Source organism: Myotis myotis, unplaced genomic scaffold (genome assembly GCF_014108235.1).
Source record: "Myotis myotis isolate mMyoMyo1 unplaced genomic scaffold, mMyoMyo1.p scaffold_m19_p_3, whole genome shotgun sequence".
NCBI lineage: Eukaryota > Metazoa > Chordata > Mammalia > Chiroptera > Vespertilionidae > Myotis > Myotis myotis.
Window position 1 is genome coordinate 55,024,381 of NW_023416335.1, and position 21,451 is coordinate 55,045,831.

A 21,451-nucleotide genomic window follows, 5' to 3' on the forward strand; every position below is an offset into this window, starting at 1 on the left:
GAAGCTAGCCATCTACAGCTATGTAGACAGGCAACTCTACAATAAAATCCCACTCTGTGAATGAGTCATTCTTTCTTAGGGTAAGTGTGGCAATTCTTTAAAAAAATATTTGAGAGTCACATAACTCTACTTGGTTTTCTCACATACTAACCATTACTTTAGGTAATCCTGTGCTTGTTTTAGCAGCACATATACTAATATTGGTAATCCTCACTTTACATCCTCATAAAGGACCATAAAAATGGTATTTCAAGCTAAAATTATGCAAAGCAATAATAATTAATGGGGAAGATCTCAGTGTTCTATAACCTTTAACAATTTTTGTCAAAACATTACATCTCTTATTATTAGTTATAAATGTATATAGAAATGAAAAAAAATAGTAAAACTAATATTTAGGAAGCTAATGTTTATTTCTTTGGAAAAAACTTTCGGAAAATAATCAATAGTGCTTTCCACCTTATGGAATAACTTATATATGAAGCATCTTTTCTAACACCTTAACGAACTGTCCTACTCCTAAGTTTGCATCAGCTTCCAGCACTTTATCCTTTGTGCTTTCAATGTCATGAAGTATTTCCATTTTGCTTTAATGTGAAGTTTTTTGCTAGCCTGTTACTTCCTCTAGGAATCTTTATTCTTTTCATCACAACCGCTTTTCTCATTTATGTCAATAAGTTTGCCTCTCCCAAGTTCCTTGAGCATATCTAGGGGCTCTCGAATGGTGACAGGCTCAACATTCCCATGATCAGCTATTCTTCTATACTTATATTTACATTTAATTCTAATTTCACTTCTAGAGTTAATCACCTTTCATTTCTTTACTGCTCCTTCAACTTTGTAGGCTAATTCTGTCTTTTGATTATCCATTTCTGTAAAATGTCATGTGGCAGCACAACTACATGGTTTGCTGTTTGTGTGTGAACTGAATAACAGATCAGTGACCGGTCACTTTCAGACTTTGAAAACAATGATCTGATTGGTGATTTATCATAATACACATCTGCTATTTTATTAGTGTTTTGTAAACTGAAAGCTAGCAGTGAAAAATTTACTTTAATTTGAACCATGTTGTTAAGTGACTGGTGTTATTTAATTAAACTGTGCCAGCTGAGATTTGTGCATATCAGAACCGTGTACAGCAAGGACATCAGCATTGAAAATCTACCAGGCTGGATCACAAAACTGGTCCAGACCCAAAGGTTTCTTTCACTTTGTTTCACAATTACTTTAGCTAGCGAGTGAGGGAAAGATATAAAATCAAAGATGCATGGAGGCGGGTAGCTCACTTTGCCGGTGTCCCTTTTGTCCCTCAAGATGATGTTTCTAAAGTTTGGTGGTCTCAGTACCGGCTATGCTTGCTGTATTTTCCTTTTGTTGGAGATGCCTTTGAGAACTAGAGAGGCAAAATAAATTCTGGCATTTGTTCTTTTACTACATTTGCTTTCTTCTAACCTCCTTCAAACATAACCTGATCTTCCTGGGTGATGGTCTATAAGTAAATGTGGTCATGGGAACTTTTCTTTGTTGGAGGTGCCCTTGAAATAGTTATAATACCTCAAAGGTGAAACCAATAGGACTTTAATTTCTTTTCGAGTAGGGACAGGAATAATCTTATATTTCTGTAGCTTTTTGGACAAGGGGAGCCCTCAACCAGAACGTACATACACATCATTTAGCATTGCAAGATGAGAAATCCTTTGAGCTTCTCCTGGATTCTAGCAGAACGCACTTCCGATATCAGTTGCAGTTCCCATTCTGCTCTTCGATGTTTTCTCTAACATAATGAAGCCTTTGGCCATCACTGCTACTTTGAAAATCAAAGCCTTTTGGTCTCTAATGGAATGTTTATGAAAATACTCCATTTTGAAATTTGCTCAGGAAAAGGAAGTATGGTAAATGATGTTAGAAATCCCTCTGGCTTGCCTTGGCATTGATTCATTTAATGAGATGTACTCTGGAAATATCTGGAATTAGTGTGAATAAGAGTATTAAAACCCAAAGGTAAATAAGCTCTTATCCTCATTGTTTTCTTCCTTGGAAGTTTAGCATCATATATGCATTCCTAATTGATATTTCTATGTGATCAAGTAAATTGCTCTTTGCCAAATTTAATATAGGTATCTAGGGTAAGCTAAAAACACCTATGTCAAAAGTCTCATCTGTTTAGCTAAGGTGAAAGTGGAAGTGTTTTGGGTTTTTTTTTTTTTTTTTTTGATGGAGCATTGTAGATCGGCAAGCCTGTAGTGGAAAGGAAAAAACAAAACAAAAAAAAACTATACTGTTATATGTCATGCTCTGTTGCTTTTCTTGGTGTCAGTGAAAAAACAGTAGTCTTATATGAAACATCTAGTTTGGTAATATGGTGACTCATAAATCTTACATGTAAAAGAGGCCTAAGGACCTTTGGCTTATCCTGTGGTATTGGCCCTATCTTGATGTAAGACATTAATGTGTCTTAAAATAATAAAATAACATTCATTCAAGAAATATTTAATAGAGAATTACTTCTATACCAGGAATTATTCTAGGGAGCTAGCAGTAAATATAAGATGGTCAAACTCCTCGCTTTCCTGGATTCTAATGGGGAAGAGAGAGACAGAAAACAAGTAAATTACATAGATTAATTATCAGTTCCATGGCTTTCATTATGCATTTCTGTTCATTTGTCCATCAGCATAGGTCCCTCAGTAACATGGTCAAATGGTCTGACCACTCCAAGTATTACAGACTTGTAAAGCATTGAAATGGAATTGAGGGCAGTGACCTTTTAGAAAACAGTCAGCTCTATCAGTGACGTCTGCTTGCTTGTTCTTCTCCTATGCATGCTCCCTTGCTGGCCTTTGTTGTTTGTTCTCATGGCACTTCAGCTTTCTTTTAGAAGTAACACAAAAAAATATGGTTAGGGCTATCATTTTGACTTCAACTCCAAACCATTTTTTAAGTTCTTTTAAAAACATGTAGGGGCACCTCTGGCCAGGTAGCTCAGTTGGTCAGAGTGTTGTCCAGATACACCAAGGTTTGCAAGTTCGATCCCCAGTCAGGGCACATACAAGAATCAACCAATGAATGCATAAATAAGTAGAACAACAAATTAATGTTTCTCTCTTTCTCTCCCTCCCTCTCTCACTTTTCCTCCCTTCCTCTCTCAAAAAAAAAAAAAAAATCAATAAATTAAAAAACCACATGGTGCAACTATAGCATCTTACAATGACATTTTGTGTGAAGATGTCAAACAAAACCTGGAATAAGAAGCTTATGGTATTTTGAGAAATATCTGAGTTCCCAAGGACATCCCTTTTGTAACAGAGACTATTTAGTAACAATATTTGATTTGATTTAAAATCGTTTGGTATTTTTCATTTGAGGATAGCTTTATCACAAAAATTACACTTAAGAAAAAGCAAACTTTATCTTGGCACACAAATTTAAGGATGTCACTTTGCTGTGTGCATTAAATAAACATGCTACACAATTTTTCCATTTAAAAATATGTGGATTATTTGATTATGTCAGAGTGCTTACAGTCAAGAACTCACATTATTGCTGAAGGCATTAAAGATCTTTGTCCACTTTTTAAAATTATCTTACAGAAACTACAGCTTTGTCAAATACAACATTTAGAAACCAAAATTTTTTTTTTAACAAAGAAGGAAACACTTCCATTTTTTTCACTTAACCAAATACTCATCGTGGTAAGCTTGGTCTTTAAAACAGTGAGGCTTGTTATTTTAGTTGCTTTTGTTTTCGTTATACCTATGTTTTTTTTGCTTTTCTTTTTAGAGGTTGAAGGGAGTATGCTCTTTCTGAGAGTTCAGTTAATTGCAGTGAATTGATCAATATTCGGCAACCAGGGTTTTAAGGCCCTTTTTAACCTTGAGATTTTAGGAATCTATATTTACCTTTGCCCTGCTTTTTTCCCTTGATGACAAGAGCCAGGATCATATCAGGGATAAACTGGAGAGAGAATTGAGCTAGCGTAGGAGGACGTGATCGAGTATGTAGTGGTGACTCTAAGGGGTGCAGTTACTGTTGGTTTCTTCTCTTTTATAGTTTTTAAAAAATATTTCATACATTTTATTCATTGTAATTATTTTTATTATGGGGGGGGGGGGGGAAAAAATAAACCCACAAACAAAAAGCATTTGTAAAAAGTCACCTTCTTAAGTACCTTCCTCCAAGAAGATGACCCCTGAATTCTTCATGTTTCAATATATAATTAATTAAAGCAATGATTAAGAAAAGAACTTTTGTGGAGAGAAGTTATTTTTTGATGGGGTTAAAATATAAGGCTTATGTTTATTGACTCATAGAAGCAGTATTTGTTGTTGTTGTTTTTAAAGAGAATTTTCCTTGGTGGCCAGATGGAATTTAAGGTAAACATTTTATGTCCTTTAAGGTGGGGCAGTCTATTGATTTTTATATCCTCAGCTCTAAATATACCACTAGCCCATACTACTAGGTGCTCAAAACTGGGCTGAACCCAATACCCATTGTCTTCCTCCTCCTCCACCTTCACTTCCATCTCCACCTCCACCAGAGGATTAAATAACTTCCTAACTTTTCCATTGCTTTCCTGGAGCTTATACTCTAAAGGGGAAGAGAGAGACAGAACACAAATTAATTACATGGATTAATTTATCAGTTCCTATCTTTTCCATTGATTCTCAAAGAGAGTGGAAGGGAGAGGGAGAGAAAGAAAAACATCGATGTGAGAGAGACACACCGACTGGTTGCCTCCCGCGGGTGCCCTGACCAGGCTGGGGATTGAGCCATTGAGCCTGCAACTGAGGTATGTGCCCTTGACCAGAATCGAACCTGGGACCTTTCAGTCCAAGGGTCAGTGCTCTATGCACTGAGCCAAACCGGCAAAGACCCAATCAATACCCATTCTTAAGGCAATTGAAAATAAGATAATCCCAAGTAAAAGGAGTGAATTTTTGATGTGTTCTTTTTCAGTTACTCTCCAAAGTGTTCCTTTTCAGAAAGTGTGAAAATGTTTTTATGCGTAATATATTGTAACCACGAGCACTGACTTTATATTTCAGAGTTGGAGGAAATGAGATTGATGTTTCACATAATTGTAAAATGCCAAAAATAAGTAGAACTGAAATGAGTTAAAGCCCAGTGTTCAGAACGGCCAAGTAAAAGCTTCAGATCAACGGTGGCTATAATTGAAAGGATCCAAATAAGTATTTAAAACCATCCCTGCTGGGACTGCTAGGATTTCTGAATTTCAAATTGGCATTTTATGTTTGACAAGGTGACATTGTATAAGAAATGTATTATAAAACACTGCTGTACGATAGGAAAATGATTGAATGTAAATATTTCAAGATGTGGACCACTGTTCAAATGTTATCATAAATCTTTGCCATTGTTTTAGGGGATAACTCTTCATGCATATATGAGATGCATTGATAGAGCTAGTTCTTAGAAGGGAAATCTTCAGCGAGTTTCTGCCTCTTCTACCACTAGTCTGATTTTATCACAAAAGTACTCTTTAAATCTTTGCCATGTTATTATATGCTTATTGTTAAATAAGTGGGGAAACCCCCCCTTTTTTTTTTTTTTACACTACATCTGGCATTGCTTTGTCCTCTTCATTGAGTGGCTGAAATATCACATGTGAAATTAGAATGGGCTGAGACAGTTGGCACTATTAAACTTTGAAAAGTAAGGCTAACTGTCCTTCTATTCCTTGCAGGTTTGGAAGGTTTACAGTAGCTGCTCTTCAATCCAAAGTAGAACAGTATGAACGTGAAACCAATCGCCTCAAGAAAGCCCTGGAACGAAGTGATAAGTATATAGAGGAACTAGAATCTCAAGTTGCACAGCTAAAAAATTCAAGTGAAGAGAAGGAGGCTATGAATTCCATTTGCCAGAGAGCACTTTCTACAGATGGCAAGGGGTGCAAAGGCAGTGAGGAGGATATGGCATCAACGAATCAAGGTGATGGTGCCAGAAAGCAGCTTGGCTCTTCGACCCCAAGTTCTCACCTGACACAGCCTTCTAACAGTTCTGCTCGTCAGGAAAGCACCAGCAAAACAGAACTAAATTGTTCCAAGAACAAAGACGTATATCAAAAACAGGTGGAAATAATGTTAGGTGTAACTGATGCCAGTATGGATACTTATTTGGAAAGAGAATGGGGTAATAAGCCAAGTGATAGTACTTCCTACAAAGATGAACTTTATGATCTTCCAGCTCCTTGCACTCCTTTGTCCCTTAGTTGCCTTCAGCTCAGTACTCCAGAAAATAGAGAGAGTTCTATGGCCAAAGCAGGAAGTTCCAAAAAGCACTCAAACCATCTCAGAAAATTGGTGTTTGATGATTTTTGTAATTCTACAAATGTTTGTAATAAAGATTCTTCAGAAGATGATAAAAGTGAAAATGAAAAGAAATCAGAATGTTTTACTTCCCCAAAGACTGGGTTTTGGGATTGTTGTTCCACAAGCTATGCCCAAAGCTTGGATTTTGAAAGCGCAGAGGGGAACACGATAGCAAATTCTGTGGGAGAGATTTCTTCAAAACTGAGTGAGAAATCAGGCTCATGTTTATCTAAGAGGTTGAATTCTATTCGCTCTTTTGAAATGAATCGGACAAGAACATCCAGCGAAGCCTCAATGGACGCAGCTTACCTTGACAAAATCTCTGAGCTGGATTCAATGATGTCTGAGTCAGACAACAGTAAGAGCCCTTGTAATAACGGTTTTAAGTCAGTGGATTTGGATGGGTTATCAAAGTCGTCTCAAGGGAGTGAATTTCTTGAGGAACCAGATAAATTGGAAGAAAGAACTAAGCCAAACCTTTCCAAAGGTTCTCTAACTTCTGATCAGTTAGAAAATGGAAATGAATGGAAACCGTCTTCTTTTTTCCTCCTCTCTCCATCTGACCAAGAAATGAGTGAAGAATTTTCACTCCATCCCAGTTCTAACTCAGGAACTAATGAACTCAAACCCCCAAGCTGTTTATTTCAGACGGAGTTTTCCGAAGGTGTTTTGTTAAGCAGTTCACATAGGCTGTTTGAAGATCAAAGGTTTGGGTCATCTTTGTTTAAGATGTCCTCAGAGATGCATGGTCTTCCTAACCACCTTCAGTCTCCTTGGTCTACTTCTTTTGTGCCTGAAAAAAAGAATAAAAATGTGAATCAATCAACAAAAAGAAAAATCCAGAGCAGCCTTTCCAATGCTAGCCCATCAAAAGCAACTAAAAGTTGACTCATTAGGAAGGTGCCATTTATGTTTTTGTCCAGAGAGGAATACAAGTTTTTAAAGTTACCTTTTTCCCCCTCATAAAAGTTCTGTACAATTTTGAATTGGTAATCTTTAGTCAACTGTCAAGTCAGAATGGTAGATTAGCCTATACCCAGAGTACTTTCGTTCATTTTGAAGAGTTTCTTCATTTTCAAATGGGAATATTTTTTGACCAGAAGGTAGGCAGAGGTTTCTTTTAAATGAATATTATATGTATCTGGTTTGGGTATATTTCAGCCATGGGCAAACTACGGCCCGCGGGCCGGATCTGGCCCGTTTGAAATGAATAAAACTATTGAAAAAAAAGACCGTACCCTTTTATGTAATGATGTTTACTTTGAATTTATATTAGTTCACACAAACACTCCATCCATGCTTTTGTTCCGGCCCTCCGGTCCAGTTTAAGAACCCATTGTGGCCCTCGAGTCAAAAAGTTTGCCCACCCCTGCTATATTTTGTTTTGAATCTTGATTTAACTATTAGATACAATGGCCTATTAATGAGCCTCAGTTATCTTCAGAACTAGGATTTCTTAAATAAAACTGTAAGTGTTCTCTACACACTGCTCATGACACTTGAGTTTCTTTAAAAGATTTTCCTAGGGTGGACATTATTTTGCCCCCTTTTATTTATGTCTAGTAGTGGCCTTTTATGCAAGGCCATCATGGAGAAATAGCACTCTAACCTTAGACCAATATTAAATTACTTTTTTTTTCGATTTTATGTGTATGGATTTTTAATATTGTGTTTTGTTCAGTTTTTGTAAAAACATTTTGCTAGTATGAAAGAATACATTTCTACATGAAAATATTTGTTTTATGTCAGATAACTTTCCTTTGTTCATCTCTTTGTGTGTAGTGAAAAATCAAAAATTGAGCCTACTTTGGAAAGAAGGCATGGAACAGTTGGGTTTGGAGGAGCCTAAACATGGTAGCCTCATTGTTCCAGATAGACAGGTGCAAAAGCACTCACTAACGAGTTCTTGATCCACTCATGTGGATCTGCCAGGGAAGCTTTTTTGGAATGATCAAGTTCTTGTTTGCATGTTACTGTTCTTTGTAAAAACTCTATGCATGATAGCTTTCTTGCTTGCACTGTTTTTCTTAAGAAAAAGACGTTTCAATTGGCTAATGGAATATCTTCTAAGTAGGACTTTTTTTTTTTTTAATGAAGAGTGTTAGGGTGAGAATAGGTGAGCTAAAGCACAATTTATAATTTAGGCTCTGAAAAAGTTTGCTCTCAACATGTTTGGTATAGCTATATAGGCTTTTAAAAAGTGGTTTACTATGCTAGTGACTTGCTTAGCTAATGTGCACTGAACATTTTACATTGATATCTTACTATTTTATGTTAATACTGCATGCTTTTCTATGTGAATTGAATAAAGGATGCCATAGCACCATAATCCTTGATATTGTCTCAGATATCTATAAAGCCTATAAAGATCAGTCAAACTTATCATTTTTAATGGATCTTACAATATAAACATTGACAAACTATGACCCATGGACCAAATCTGGCCTGCACCTGTTTTTGTGAAAGGCCTATGAACTAAAACGAGTTTATATATTTTTTAATGTTTTTTTAAATGCAAGGAATATTCCATAACACAGGAAAGTGATAAGTAATTTGAATTCCAGTGTTTCTGTATACAGTCTTATTAGAATACAACTACTTATTTGCTTACATATTATCTGTGGCTGCTTTTGCACTGCAGTGGCAGAGTTGAATAGTTGTAACAGAGGCCATATGTCTCACAAAGCCTAAAATACAGAAAAATGTGCTGACCCTGTCAGACTCAGGATTCAACAAAACCATAAAAGTAAAACAAATCGCTTTTATGATTTGGAGAATCATGCCCTCCACTTTTAGAACTAATAAGCCAAAATAAAATTTTTAAAGAGCTAATATAAAGCATTTTTTTTTGTTTTATCATACATATTTTCCAAAAAGTATTTATGTGTCATTTTATCTTTCTGATATGTTAAAAGCTAATGGATACTTTCAGAGATATTAGCATTTTAAGTACCTTTGACAATGTGGTTATACATTTGAAATTTTATTAAATGTAGAAATCTAATTTTTTTCTGAATAGAATAAATTTGGGGGTGAGCCTCTTATTCTGTCTGTAACTTTTCTGTGTCATGAATGTATCAGTTTTCAATTCAAATATATACTGACACTGTGCAATGGAATCCAGTGTGTAACCTGATTTATTAATGCCTACCGACAGTGAGAGTGTCTATATTGGGCCAGAGTATTTCCCAGCCACTTTAGAAACACTGCTCCAGTCTCCCCAAAACAACATTTCATATATTAAGTTAATCAAATCTGTAAATTTCTCAGTTGAAGAGTTTTATTTTAAATACAGTCTCATTTGTCCTCTTTACCATAATCTACGTCATGACAAATATGGTGGTCTCATATTTTTTACTATATTTGTTATGTACACAGACTAAAAAACAGCCACCATCTTTTATTGAATCAAAGTAATTTGCTAACCTATCTCATAATCCTCTTTTCACATTCTGTGAGCCAACTATTATCTCCAGTTCACAAATACGTGAATTGAGGATTAGTGGTCAAATGCATCTGGAATGGGATAGAACTGTTTTGCAGCTGAACCTCTAACTCCAGAGCTTGCACTCTTCCTCCCTTCTGCATGGGAGTTCGCATTTCTAGGCCAAAGAATGAATGGAGATGAAATTTCCAAGGATTCTTTTAAACATGTTTTGGAAGTATTAGTGTGTTTCTTTTTCAAATAAAATTTAATTCCTGCCTATGTTCCTGGATCTGACTCTACTACTAAGTGGAAGCTCAATGATGGGAGTGTGTATGTGCTACTTTTAAGTTTATAAACATTCACATTAACTCTGACACTTTTATGAATTTAAAGATAGCATTAAGGCTATGTTAGAAAAAGATGCACTAGTGATAAAGGAAGCAGACACTTATTAGTTCATGTCTTTATAAAAACAGCATCTGTTGACTGCTCATCTTTCTAAAATGCTATGCATGCTAGATTTTTTTTTACATGACCTTTAGCTTTCATCATTTAACTTTAGAAATCTACATCCCATCCAAAGCAAGTCTTTTTCCTGTTTTAATGGATCAACTGAGACCAAAACTCAAAATGGTAGACCCTTAATTTCAAATCTTTGTTTTCCTCTAATCTCTTTTTCATTTACCTTGGTTTGAAACAACTATAGGTAACACTGAAAAGGGGTAGAACTTGGATCTTGAACCCTAAGGTGTTTCAGGAACTCGTTTCTGTAATACCTCAGTGCTTTCAGTTTTTCAAATATATGCACTAGATTTTTTTTTTTTTCCCTTTGCTTTTGACCCGGTGAATATTTGAGAACATCAGATTAACAGTTTAACTTTATTGAACGTAGCCTATTAGATTAGAGGGGTTTCCCAAAGCCTCCTAAGAAGGTCTTTCATTCCTATTTGTGGGAGTCCTACAACATAGTCTTTGCCCATCACGATGTAACCTGATCCTTATAATACTTGGCAGAGAGAAAACCTTTTAAGCAATGATCTCAGAGTGCACAGTGAACATTTATTGCCTAATTCTCGGAACCCTGCTCTGAGCGAGGAAGCATCTGTTAAATGCAGATTTCTTTTGAGAACTCATCTGGAACTCAGGCTAGGGTGATTTTGTTTTATATGACAGGCAGGCTAGAATACCCTGAATTGAAGCTACACTTCTTGAAAGATGGTAGGTTCCTGGGTCTGCTGTGTTTTAACAGGGAGCAGACCTCCTCTAGTAAATGTTAGTTGGATTAGGCAAGTGTGTAGAATCATGGGCCATCCGTGACACATAATTTGGGGGTGGAAAGGTCCAATCCCTAAGGACAATAATTTTACATAGGCGTTTACTGAGACTTTCTGTGACGAGGGAGGACCTAGTTCTCCATTATCATTCTTACAACATATCCATGGGTGAATGGAAAAGTGCTCCTGTTGGAGAGAGCGTGGAGCAGAGAGGAAACCAGATGGCTTCGCGTTGGTACTATTTGTACTGGGTCTTTAAGGATGAATAATAGTTAAGTGTGGAAGAGGGCATTTCCTGCGTGGCCACTATGCTGGATGGGACGCCTATTTAGCCTACTCCTAGAAGAGGTGCAGAAGGAACCATTCTCTAAGGTCAGGGTTCCCGATTGAAAAAGGCTTCCAGATGCTCCAGCCTGAGCTTGCAAGTTTGTCTTTGCCCCGCCTTCTCCCTCGGAGCATCCCCCGGAGACTCCCCCCCCCCCCCGCGGCCCCCCGCGAGGGCCGGCGGCCGCCTGATGGCGAGACAGTGACTCCCTGGGCGCTGCAAGGCTCAGGAGGTGGCTGGACTGGCCCATCATCTGTCCATTAAGCCGAGGCTTGGCGCTCCGAAGGCAGGAAGGCGCGACCTCGCTTCACTCACAGGGTCATCTTTGTGCTGGGGTGGGGGTGGCTGGGGGCGGGTGAGAGCTGGCCCGCCGACCGGGCCCTGAGCCGCCTTTCCTCCCCGTGGTCCCAGCGAGCCCAGCCTTCCCGGATTCCCGCATCCAGTACCTCTTCCCCCCCCCCCCCTCCTCCGAACGAGTCTACCGGGAGCGCGGACACGCCCGGTGGCCCTCAGGCCGGAGTTTCCAGCGCTTTGGAGGGCGCTCTCAGTTGGTCCCGCCCCGTCCCCACCCGCAGAAATGACTGGCTCTGCGGTTTCCTTTAATTTTATGGCCACTCACGAACCTGGCGATTAAGACGCCAAACCAACAAAGAGTTTTCTTTCCACCTTAACCTTGCACACAATCCTTTAACAAATTAATTAATCCTAATGAATTAACACTTCATTTATTTAAACGCGCTACAGTCCATGAATTAAATTTTCATGCAGTGATTAAAGGCTGTTAAAATATGCATGATTTCGTTAAAATTTTATAATAAATCAGGGCAATGTGTTACATGACAAGGCAACTATTTCCCAGCCCCTCGCAAGGGGCTTTGATTTGTGCGGGCGGCGGGGAGGAGGGGCGGCGGCGCCGGCGAGCGTCGGAGCCGGGCGACGGGACCCAGCTGCTCTCACTCCGGCGTGGGGACCCGCGGCTTCGCGCTTTCCGCCGCCGCTTCTGAACCTTTCGGGGATCCCGCTCCTGCAGACAGAGCTGTGCCTGCGGAGGGCAACGGAGCCCGCCTCCCGGTCCCGGGAACCGCGCTAGCGGCTGGGCAGGGAGTCCGCTGCTGTGGATCTGCGCCAGCGGAGTCCCTCCAACCAGGGCGCGCGTGCGTCCGGGTCGCCGCTGCGGGCGAGGCGCCGGGCAAGCGCCGGGCAAGATCTCGTCGCGTGGGGTCCTGGGCGGGCGTGTCCGTGGCAGAGCTGGTTTGTTCGTTGTTTTTATCCTGGGGAACTTGAAACCCTGGCTCTAACCAGCGCGCTCTTGCAGTGTTGAAGCTGCCTGGTCGAGGCAGGGGCGGCTCTGCGTCTCTTGGGGCCTAACCCACAGGGGCCTGTGGCCATACTTAGTGCTACCGCATTGCTCACTTGGGCAACCAAACTGGTTCTGGCAACTAGCGGGCGGGGAAGGCGTGCCCCTGTTGGGTCGGAGATGTAGTTGTCTTGTGTCACCCCTAGGGCTTTCACAAGGTGGGTGGCTTTTAAGTCCACTGAGAGATTAGGCTGGAGATATATACAGGGGTGGGCAAACTGTTTTACAGTTGTTCATATAAAAAGAATACAATAATTAATAAATAAAAATACACGGATAAACTCTGTTTCGCATACTCACAACTGTAAACCTACATTTGCCCAGCCCTGCACATAGATCCCTACTTAGGTAGCGCCGAGAGTGATAATGACCCGCAGTGAAGTTTACTGGGACGCATCATCACTCCTGCTGCAAGAGCATCATGGACATCTGGAGGGGGTGGGGGGAGGAGGAGTCAACATCCACGAAAATGTTTCCAAGGGGAAGTTGCATTTGAATTAAACGGACAGAAGAAACAAAATAGTGGATTTTCCACTGGATTACTCCAAAAAATATTCCGCGAATCCCAGCTGGAACCCAGTCTGGATGCGGGGCTGAGAGCCTTACTAGAGATCACCACCGGTGCCAATAACTCATGCCCTCGCCCCTGACCTTGGGGCGGACCGAGACCAGCGGCCCCGGGTGCGGACCGGGAGGGGTAGAAAGGAAGGACAGAGGCCTCCTGGAAGCCTCCAAGCCCCAGCCTGCAAGAACGCGACTCTTTCTGGTCGCGCGCCTGGGGCTGAGCTGGGCCCTGCAGGTGGCAGAGGTGGGCGCCCAGGCCTTGCGGGCTGTGGTGGTCGGTCCGAGGGCCTTTGGCAGGGCCGGCGAGGAGCCCAGACTTCTTGCCTGGGTAGGGACCGAGTCGGAATGCGGGAGGGTAGCGCTGAGAGCCGAAGGATCAAAGGATCAAAACAGCCCAGGCGTGGCCCTGAGGAGGCGAACCGGAGTCGAAGTGGAAAGCACCTTGTCAGTCCCTCCTCTAGCTCACCCTTGGGACAGTGTCCGAGCTGGGGCGTGTGAGGACCGCCCTAGTGCAACCCCTCTTCCGAGAAACACCCCCCCCCCACCACCACCACCACGACCACAGGCCGGCTTCTCTATGCCTGCCTCTTCCCACTGCCCAATACAACCCAAGCCTCATCTGAAACGGGCTGACCCTGGACTCTGGGGGCTTCCCCTGCACGCGGTGAATGCCCAGTTTCAACCTGTACAACTGCCGGAGGGACACCTGGGGTCCCGAGTCTGGGAGCAGAGCTCCCCCTTGGGCCACCGGAACCTGAGGTGGCCCCGCCTGTGGGTAGGGCCCGATCCCCGGGTTTGGGCAAGAACGTGGGTCCCTATCCCCTTCTCCTGTGCCCACACAACCTCCGCGCACTTAAGTGAACATTTCAAACGGCCAAAAAACTGTCTGAATCTGGACAAATAACTGCAACGAATGGAGGGAGAGGGAGTATGCAGGTAGCGGTTCCTGAGGCTAGCGCTAACGTCCCCCAAGCCCCTTTGGAAGGAGAAAGGCAGCCGCAGCTGTCAGGCACGCTCTCCTGAAGTTGGTGTGCGTGTGTGTTGGGTGAGGGGGGTGGGGGGCGAGAGGGAAACGGGCGCGTAGGACAGTCAAAGGCGAGGAGAAGTCACCCCCAACAGTGCGGGCTCCCACCCAGCGCCTCTGTCGCGGGTCCTCACTGGAACCAAGGAATGTCTGCTCCCTGAGCTTGGGAAAGAGGCTCTGCCAAAGGAAATGTTAAGTGGGGCCTGCCAAAGGAGGAGGAGAAAATTAATTAATGAGGGAAAGAAATGTGTCTCTGATCCAGATGATAGACTCCCTTTCCCCGGGGGCGGAAATTCCTTGGAAATCAATAGCTGTGCATTCATTATCCGCCCCTTGATAAAATGCAAAGCTATGAGATGGGGGAGGGGTAGTCTGTGTTGGTCTTTAAAAAAGGAGGAGGGGGTGGTGGTGGGGACCTGCTCAGGAATCTATGCCAAGGCTCAGCCCCACGTGGGCATCTGTAGTACAGGCAGGGGGCAACTAGTTACTGCACTTGCCAAACTGGGAAAACAGTGACATATCCCTGGGCTGAGCTCTGGTCCATCACCCTTTCCTTTCACTGCCTTGGGGTAAGTAGGGGAAGGCTTGATAAGGTCTAAGGCACACCTGCTTCTAGATCCACCACTGTGCCCCACTCGCTAGCCTGGGGCTAATGCCCAGCAGGGATATGGCAGGGTCATTCTCCAACCATCACCCACACCCCACACCCCGTATTTCTCTACCTCACATTGCACCTGTCACACCTGTACCATAAACACCTCTTCCTTCACCTGTAGCTGCCTCGCTGTCAGAGATTGCCACCTCCTGGAGGTCAGATACCCATATTTTACAACTCAGTTGATCTCCAGTGTCTTGCCTTGGCCCAGACTGGTGCCCAGCAAGCATCTGAGGAAGGAAGGTAAGGTAGAAAATAAATGAGAGAGGGATGAAATAATTGATTTTGGAAATAGAACGTCTAAAGTCAAGATGTACAGCTCTGTGTGAGGACAGCACACCCCTCTGGCCAGTCTCCATCTCCTTTTTAGGGAAAAAAGAGACCTGTCTGTGATCCTCCTGCTTGCCCCCCAGTAGCCCTGGCTTGGTGAAGCCTCTCCGGCTTTAATCCTGGCCCTCCCCATCTGCCTCCTCTTCCCTCCTATTCACGGGTATTGTTGTATGGGGCATTTTTACTCTGTTCAAGCACCTTGCTAAGCGCCACCGTGGACAAAGATGTGCCTTAAATGGACTTCCAATCAATTGGTTGGGGAGTGGGTTGAGAACTGTGCCCACAGTCCTCATATTTCTAGCCCCTGGAAAAGCAAGATATTCTGGGCAAAGGTCTGACCCCTGCCCCCTCCAGGTAAGAAGGGATCCGGTGTCCAAAGAGGTAAGGCATTGAATTCCTGACCTTAATCCAGGTGCCTCTCCACTCACTGGGCGTACTGGTGCCCTCCAAGCTTTGGGTACTCTAGGGTTAGCCTTGCTCGCTGTTTGCGTTTCTGTCTCCCTGAACCCTTCACGGCCCCTAAATGTCAGCGTTTTGCTTGGGTGGGTGCTAGTATCCCAGCGCTCGCCCGCAGCGGGGCCCTTCTTTCCCTCGAGGAAGAGCTCAGAGAACGCCGCGAAGGGTAACAGAAGGGATTAGGTTAAACCTGGACACCCGCTGCGACCACTGCGTGGGACTCTCGCTCCCTCCAGCGCTGTCCTGCTCATCGTCCATTTCTCGTAGAGATAAAGTTACATTTAGCACTCCCAGGGGACCGTGTAATGGATGGAAACGCGGCTCCTTCTCGCACCAGCAAATGAACATTCCTCTTACTCCCTTCTTGGCTGCAAGGGGCGGGTTGGAGGTGGGGGTGGGGGCAGAGAGAAAATAAAAGAAAGAAAGGAAAGCTACGGTGATGCCTGTGGGCTCCTCTTAGAATTTGAGTAGTGACTGAGTATGCTAAATACACAGGCGATTGTCCAAAGAAAAGATAAAATCAAACGCGAATGCAAATGTAGGTTTGTAGAAATGAGATCTGCTCATTGGTGGAAATGCAGATCCCTTTGGTGTGGGAGAGACCAGGAAAATTATTTATCTGATCTCTGCCTCCCATAAGCAGCCCTTTGCGGCTCTCCAGCTCTCTCGTCCCAGATGTGATAACATCTGGGCTATTATCACTCCGGGCTAGCGCTGCTCCTTGGGGACTCAGGCACCTGAACTGTGGTCCCCTGTGAGGCCCTGGATTTGCCCTCCAGAAAAGGGCCATACAATAGGTCGGGTAATTGATTTATTCTTCTTTTTAGGTTTAGATTTTACAGTAACAAAAATAAATATTGTAAAAGCCAGGTCAGAGCTTGGGCCCGTTCTTTCAAATTGGTTTGGGTTAATATTTTAATTACATTTTTTAATAAACTGGCTTAATCCTGTCTCCTATGGAAGAAAAAAATATACATGGTGAAGAAGCCAACACGATGGGAGGAAAAGAAAGTTCTCTTTCCAACATCTTATTCCCTTTTCTCCGAGGTGATTTCCTTTTCCTGGAGTTTCCAGGATAAAGTGTGTGTGTGTGTGTGTGTGTGTGTGTGTGTGTGCGCGCGCGCGCGCGTGCGCGCGCTGAGGGAAGGAAAGGATCCCAACTACACCCTGTTAACTATCTTTCCTTTTGTTTACTAGAAGCCTCAGATCACCCGGAGCTCGTTTGAAATGTGGGTTTGTACACAGTTAAAGGAGACAAACAATAAGAGAAAGGCACAATTTCATTTCAACAGCCATTCCCGGAGTAGAAAGCACACGCTCCTTGTGGCTTCTAAGTGGCTGTCACTGTTGGTGCCTGACACAGTTATATTCACAAAAACAACAACAAAAGTATGCGGAGGAAATTAAATTATAAGGAAATCAATAGCGTCTGACTGCTTCAAACGAATGTCTGTCACCGCGATTATTCTCCAGGAAGCTATTTATAAACCTTGAAAGAAACAGGTTCTTGCAGCACAGGACAGCACCTTCTGCATTTCTGTGTTGTTATTTATACTGTATACAGAGGAATGCGCGGGCATAATTTAACATACAAATGCCCAGCTCTATACATTATATAACAGCTTGTTAGACATCCCAGCGAGGAGGTGTGCCTAAGTAATGCGCATATATTCTGGGCTTGCGCTGGGGCGGGGGTTGAGAGAAGAGGGGAAACCGTGGGCAGCGAATGAACACCGTGGTTTTCTCTGCTTAAAAGGTGCCTACCCTCAGACAATAGCTGGCCCTTTTGATCTTTTCAGACCCGAGGTGGGAAAGGTGAGGTGTGCAGTGCGCATGCCTGGTCAGCTACAGGTACAACACCTGCGCTGTCCTTGCTGGTGGTCACTATAAGAGTGGCTCCCACGCGCCGGTCGCTGCCCGGCGAGCGCGCGCGCGCGCGCAGTCGCAAGGCGCCTCGGAGTAGGAGTGCGCGCGTCAGACAGACCGAGACAGCTGATGACTGTCAGCGCGGCGGGGCCGCGAGCTCTCGCGAGAGCTCCCCGGGCCGGCCGCGAGAAGTGGGACTCAGGTGTAAGAGGAGTGCATCCCGTCCGCGCGCGGGGCTAGAGCTCTTGGAGAAGTGGGCTCGGTGCGCGGCGCTCTGCGCGGTCCCAGGGAGCGCCGGGCGGCAGCGGCGGCCGCAGGAGCAGCAGCAGCAGCCCCCCGCGTGGCCGCCGCCTCCGCGCCGCCAGCCGCCAAGGCTGCAGCCTCCGAAGGGAGGCCAGGGGAACCGGGGTGCGGACTTTCCCGCGGACTTTCGGAGTGTTTGTGGATTTACATGCCCAGCCATCAAGATGATGTCCATGAACAGCAAGCAGCCTCACTTTGCCATGCATCCCACCCTCCCTGAGCACAAGTACCCATCGCTGCACTCCAGCTCCGAGGCCATCCGGCGGGCCTGCCTGCCCACGCCGCCGGTAAGCGCCCCACGCCCGCGGTCCCAGCCCGCGCACTCGTCCCCTCCCGGTCTCCGAGACGCTGCATGTCGGGTGCTGGTGTGTGCAAAGGTCCCGGTGCGGGGATTTGAGGGCAGGGATTCTTTTTAAAGAGAAATCCCGTTGCTTGGTACATTTTGTACAGTGGCACTTAATGTCATGTTTCTGTCGCCCCTGCCTTCATGTCGGGCGCTTGCGATCAGAGTGGGGATCGGTGGGGCCAGCACTCTCGACTTTGCTCCACTGTCGCTGTTAATGTCACGCCTCGGAAAGGCGATCTCTGCGTGTTCGGTGCGCGACACGGGTCCCAGCTGCGAGTTACATCTCCGTTTCTTCTTCTTTCCCCTCTCCTTTTTCGTCTCTCACTCTCTTTCCCGCAATGTGCTCCTGTGTTCTCCTCTCCCTACATCTGTTCTCCTCCCGACACTCTCAACCCTTCTCCTCCGTCCCCGGTCCCATCTCCAACACGTCCCCATTCCGTTTTCCCCGGTCTCCACTCTCCCCGCCCCTGTTGTTGTTATTTTGGTTGCTTTGTGTTTGTTCTTTGCTTGTTGTGCCGTCTGGTTTGTGTGTGGTTTTGTTTTGTTTTGCTTTTTTGGTTTTGTGGTTTTTTTGGTTTGGTTTGTGTCGCCTGCAGCTGCAGAGCAACCTCTTCGCCAGCCTCGACGAAACGCTGCTGGCGCGGGCCGAGGCGCTGGCGGCTGTGGACATCGCCGTGTCCCAGGGCAAGAGCCACCCGTTCAAGCCGGACGCCACGTACCACACGATGAACAGCGTGCCATGCACGTCCACGTCCACCGTGCCGCTGGCGCACCACCACCACCACCACCACCACCACCAGGCGCTCGAGCCCGGGGACCTGCTGGACCACATCTCCTCCCCGTCGCTTGCGCTCATGGCCGGCGCGGGCGGCGCGGGCTCTGCGGGCGGCGGTGGTGGCGCCCACGACGGTCCGGGGGGCGGCGGTCCGGGGGGCGGCGGCGGCCCCGGCGGCGGCGGCCCCGGGGGCGGCGGCGGCGGCGGCCCGGGGGGCGGAGGCGGCGGCCCGGGCGGCGGGCTGTTGGGCGGCTCCGCACACCCGCACCCGCACATGCACGGCCTGGGCCACCTGTCGCACCCGGCGGCTGCGGCCGCCATGAACATGCCGTCGGGGCTGCCGCACCCCGGGCTGGTGGCGGCGGCGGCGCACCACGGCGCCGCGGCGGCGGCAGCGGCGGCGGCGGCGGGGCAGGTGGCGGCGGCGTCCGCGGCGGCGGCCGTGGTGGGCGCGGCCGGCCTGGCGTCCATCTGCGACTCGGACACGGACCCGCGCGAGCTCGAGGCGTTCGCGGAGCGCTTCAAGCAGCGGCGCATCAAGCTGGGCGTGACGCAGGCCGACGTGGGCTCGGCGCTGGCCAACCTCAAGATCCCGGGCGTGGGCTCGCTCAGCCAGAGCACCATCTGCAGGTTCGAGTCGCTCACGCTCTCCCACAACAACATGATCGCGCTCAAGCCCATCCTCCAGGCGTGGCTCGAGGAGGCCGAGGGCGCGCAGCGCGAGAAAATGAACAAGCCCGAGCTCTTCAACGGAGGCGAGAAGAAGCGCAAGCGGACTTCCATCGCCGCGCCCGAGAAGCGCTCCCTCGAGGCCTACTTCGCCGTGCAGCCGCGGCCCTCCTCGGAGAAGATCGCCGCCATCGCCGAGAAACTGGACCTCAAAAAGAACGTGGTGCGGGTGTGGTTTTGCAACCAGAGACAGAAGCAGAAGCGGATGAAATTCTCCGCCACTTACTGAGGGGGGTGGGGCGGGTGGGCGCGGGAGGAGGGGCCGAGCAGGGAGCTGAAGGGGCCTTTCGGGCTTTCCCCGGGCCGGGCCTCTTCCCCCCGGATCTGGCGTGTCCGTTATCCTGCCTGCGTTTGGCGAATCCGTCCTCCAGCGCTCTCTTTCGCCCCCTCCTTCCCTCATGCTCTCCTGGCCCTCCCCCTCCCCCAGCCCCGAGCACTGGGGTGCTGGGTGTGGACGTCGGAGAGGGAGCATTGGGGTGAGCTGGTAGCTGAGGGGGAAAGAAAGCGGAGCCTGGAGGAGGGGTTTTGAGGAGCAGGATGGTTCTGGGGGTTAGGGTGGGGGGAGACTGGAAGGGTAGAGAAATGGACTGTTTCGGACCAGAGACATTTATCAAAATCTCCTGGGGACCAAGGAACTATGTACAAAAACAAACCTACCAACCACCAAAAAAAAAAAAATCAAAAAACAAAAACACCTAAACAAATAAAAGCAAACTAAAACAAAGCAGAACAAAAGCAAATAAAATATGCGTTAGAAATTTAGCTCCAGGGAGCCATACTCTGCAGCTTCAACCCCCCTAAGGAAGAGAAAACAAGAGCACCACCATTATTACCACTGACCCACCCTCACAAATGAACTGCAAAGCGAAAGCCAGATGCACTGGAAGGTGAGACTGCGGGTAGCTAAGCGAGTTGTTCTGTGTATTTAATTTAATTTTCCCCTCTCAGTCTCACCTCTACCCCACCCACGTTCTCTTTGATTATTTTTTGCGTTCCAAAGAGACTGGATGGCTGCTCTCCATTGCCAGAAAGTGAGAGGGGGAACAGCTAAAGGGGGCGGGGGGGGGGGGGGGATTATGGCCTGTTTAGGTGGAGTCCAAGTTTTCCACTGACTTAGCCTGTATTCCTGTGGCCTGGGCCCATTCGGGTGGGGGTGTTTAGGGAGAGAGAGGCAGTATTTGAGCTGACTAAAAGGCAGAATTTATGGAGCTCCGAAAGAAATATTTTGTTCTAGAAGAATAAAACAATTTTGACAAGTTCTTTTCCTTTTCATTTTTGCTCTTATATCTAAGATCTAGAAACAGATTATTTCAAAATCAGTGCCACCCCCCTCCATAGAACTTGCTTGCTTGCCCTTTCACTTTCACTTATTTTTCTGAGTGTAGTTTATTTAAAACTACCTACTGAATTTTATTTCCTATTGATTCAAATAGATTAATGGGATGGAAAACAATAGGAGAGATATTGTGTCCCTTTTACTCCACAGAACAAGACTCATCTAGCTCTTCTAGGTACCCTTTTCTTCTCTCTTGGAGAACATGAAATGGTTGAAATATTGAGAAGTTTTTGCTTTCGGTTGGAGCAGGACTTGGCTGTGGGGAAAAATCAACTAAATCCCAGAGGAAGACAGAGTTAAAGTCCTCCATTTGTTTCAAAAGGGTCTGCATGTTGGGAGGGGGGGAAGCAGA

The 21,451-nt window shown here is 45.7% G+C and overlaps 2 protein-coding genes across 2 annotated transcripts in view; both read left to right on the top strand.

Annotated features, from left to right (window-relative positions):
- OBI1 (ORC ubiquitin ligase 1) overlaps positions 1-7,974 on the top strand; it is a 40,581-nt gene extending 32,607 nt beyond the window's left edge. Inside the window, exon 6 of the mRNA XM_036300655.1 lies at positions 5,708-7,974. Within this exon, the coding sequence (XP_036156548.1) occupies positions 5,708-7,220 (1,513 nt within the window). The 3' untranslated portion in view covers positions 7,221-7,974. The remainder of the gene's footprint in view (positions 1-5,707) is intronic.
- Positions 7,975-17,983: 10,009 nt separating this feature from the next.
- POU4F1 (POU class 4 homeobox 1) lies at positions 17,984-19,992 on the top strand. Its single transcript, XM_036301983.1, has 2 exons — positions 17,984-18,200; positions 18,856-19,992. The coding sequence occupies exons 1-2, from the start codon at positions 18,078-18,080 to the stop codon at positions 19,990-19,992; spliced, it is 1,260 nt and encodes a 419-aa protein (XP_036157876.1). The 5' UTR covers positions 17,984-18,077.
- The last annotated feature ends 1,459 nt before the right edge of the window (positions 19,993-21,451 follow it).

Bases quoted from the DNA above. Each gene is read 5' to 3' on its own strand.
- POU4F1 (XM_036301983.1), top strand. From the start codon at position 18,078: ATGATGTCCATGAACAGCAAGCAGCCTCACTTTGCCATGCATCCCACC. The intron at 18,201-18,855 runs GTAAGCGCCCCA...TGTCGCCTGCAG, and splicing joins CCTGCCTGCCCACGCCGCCG to CTGCAGAGCAACCTCTTCGC.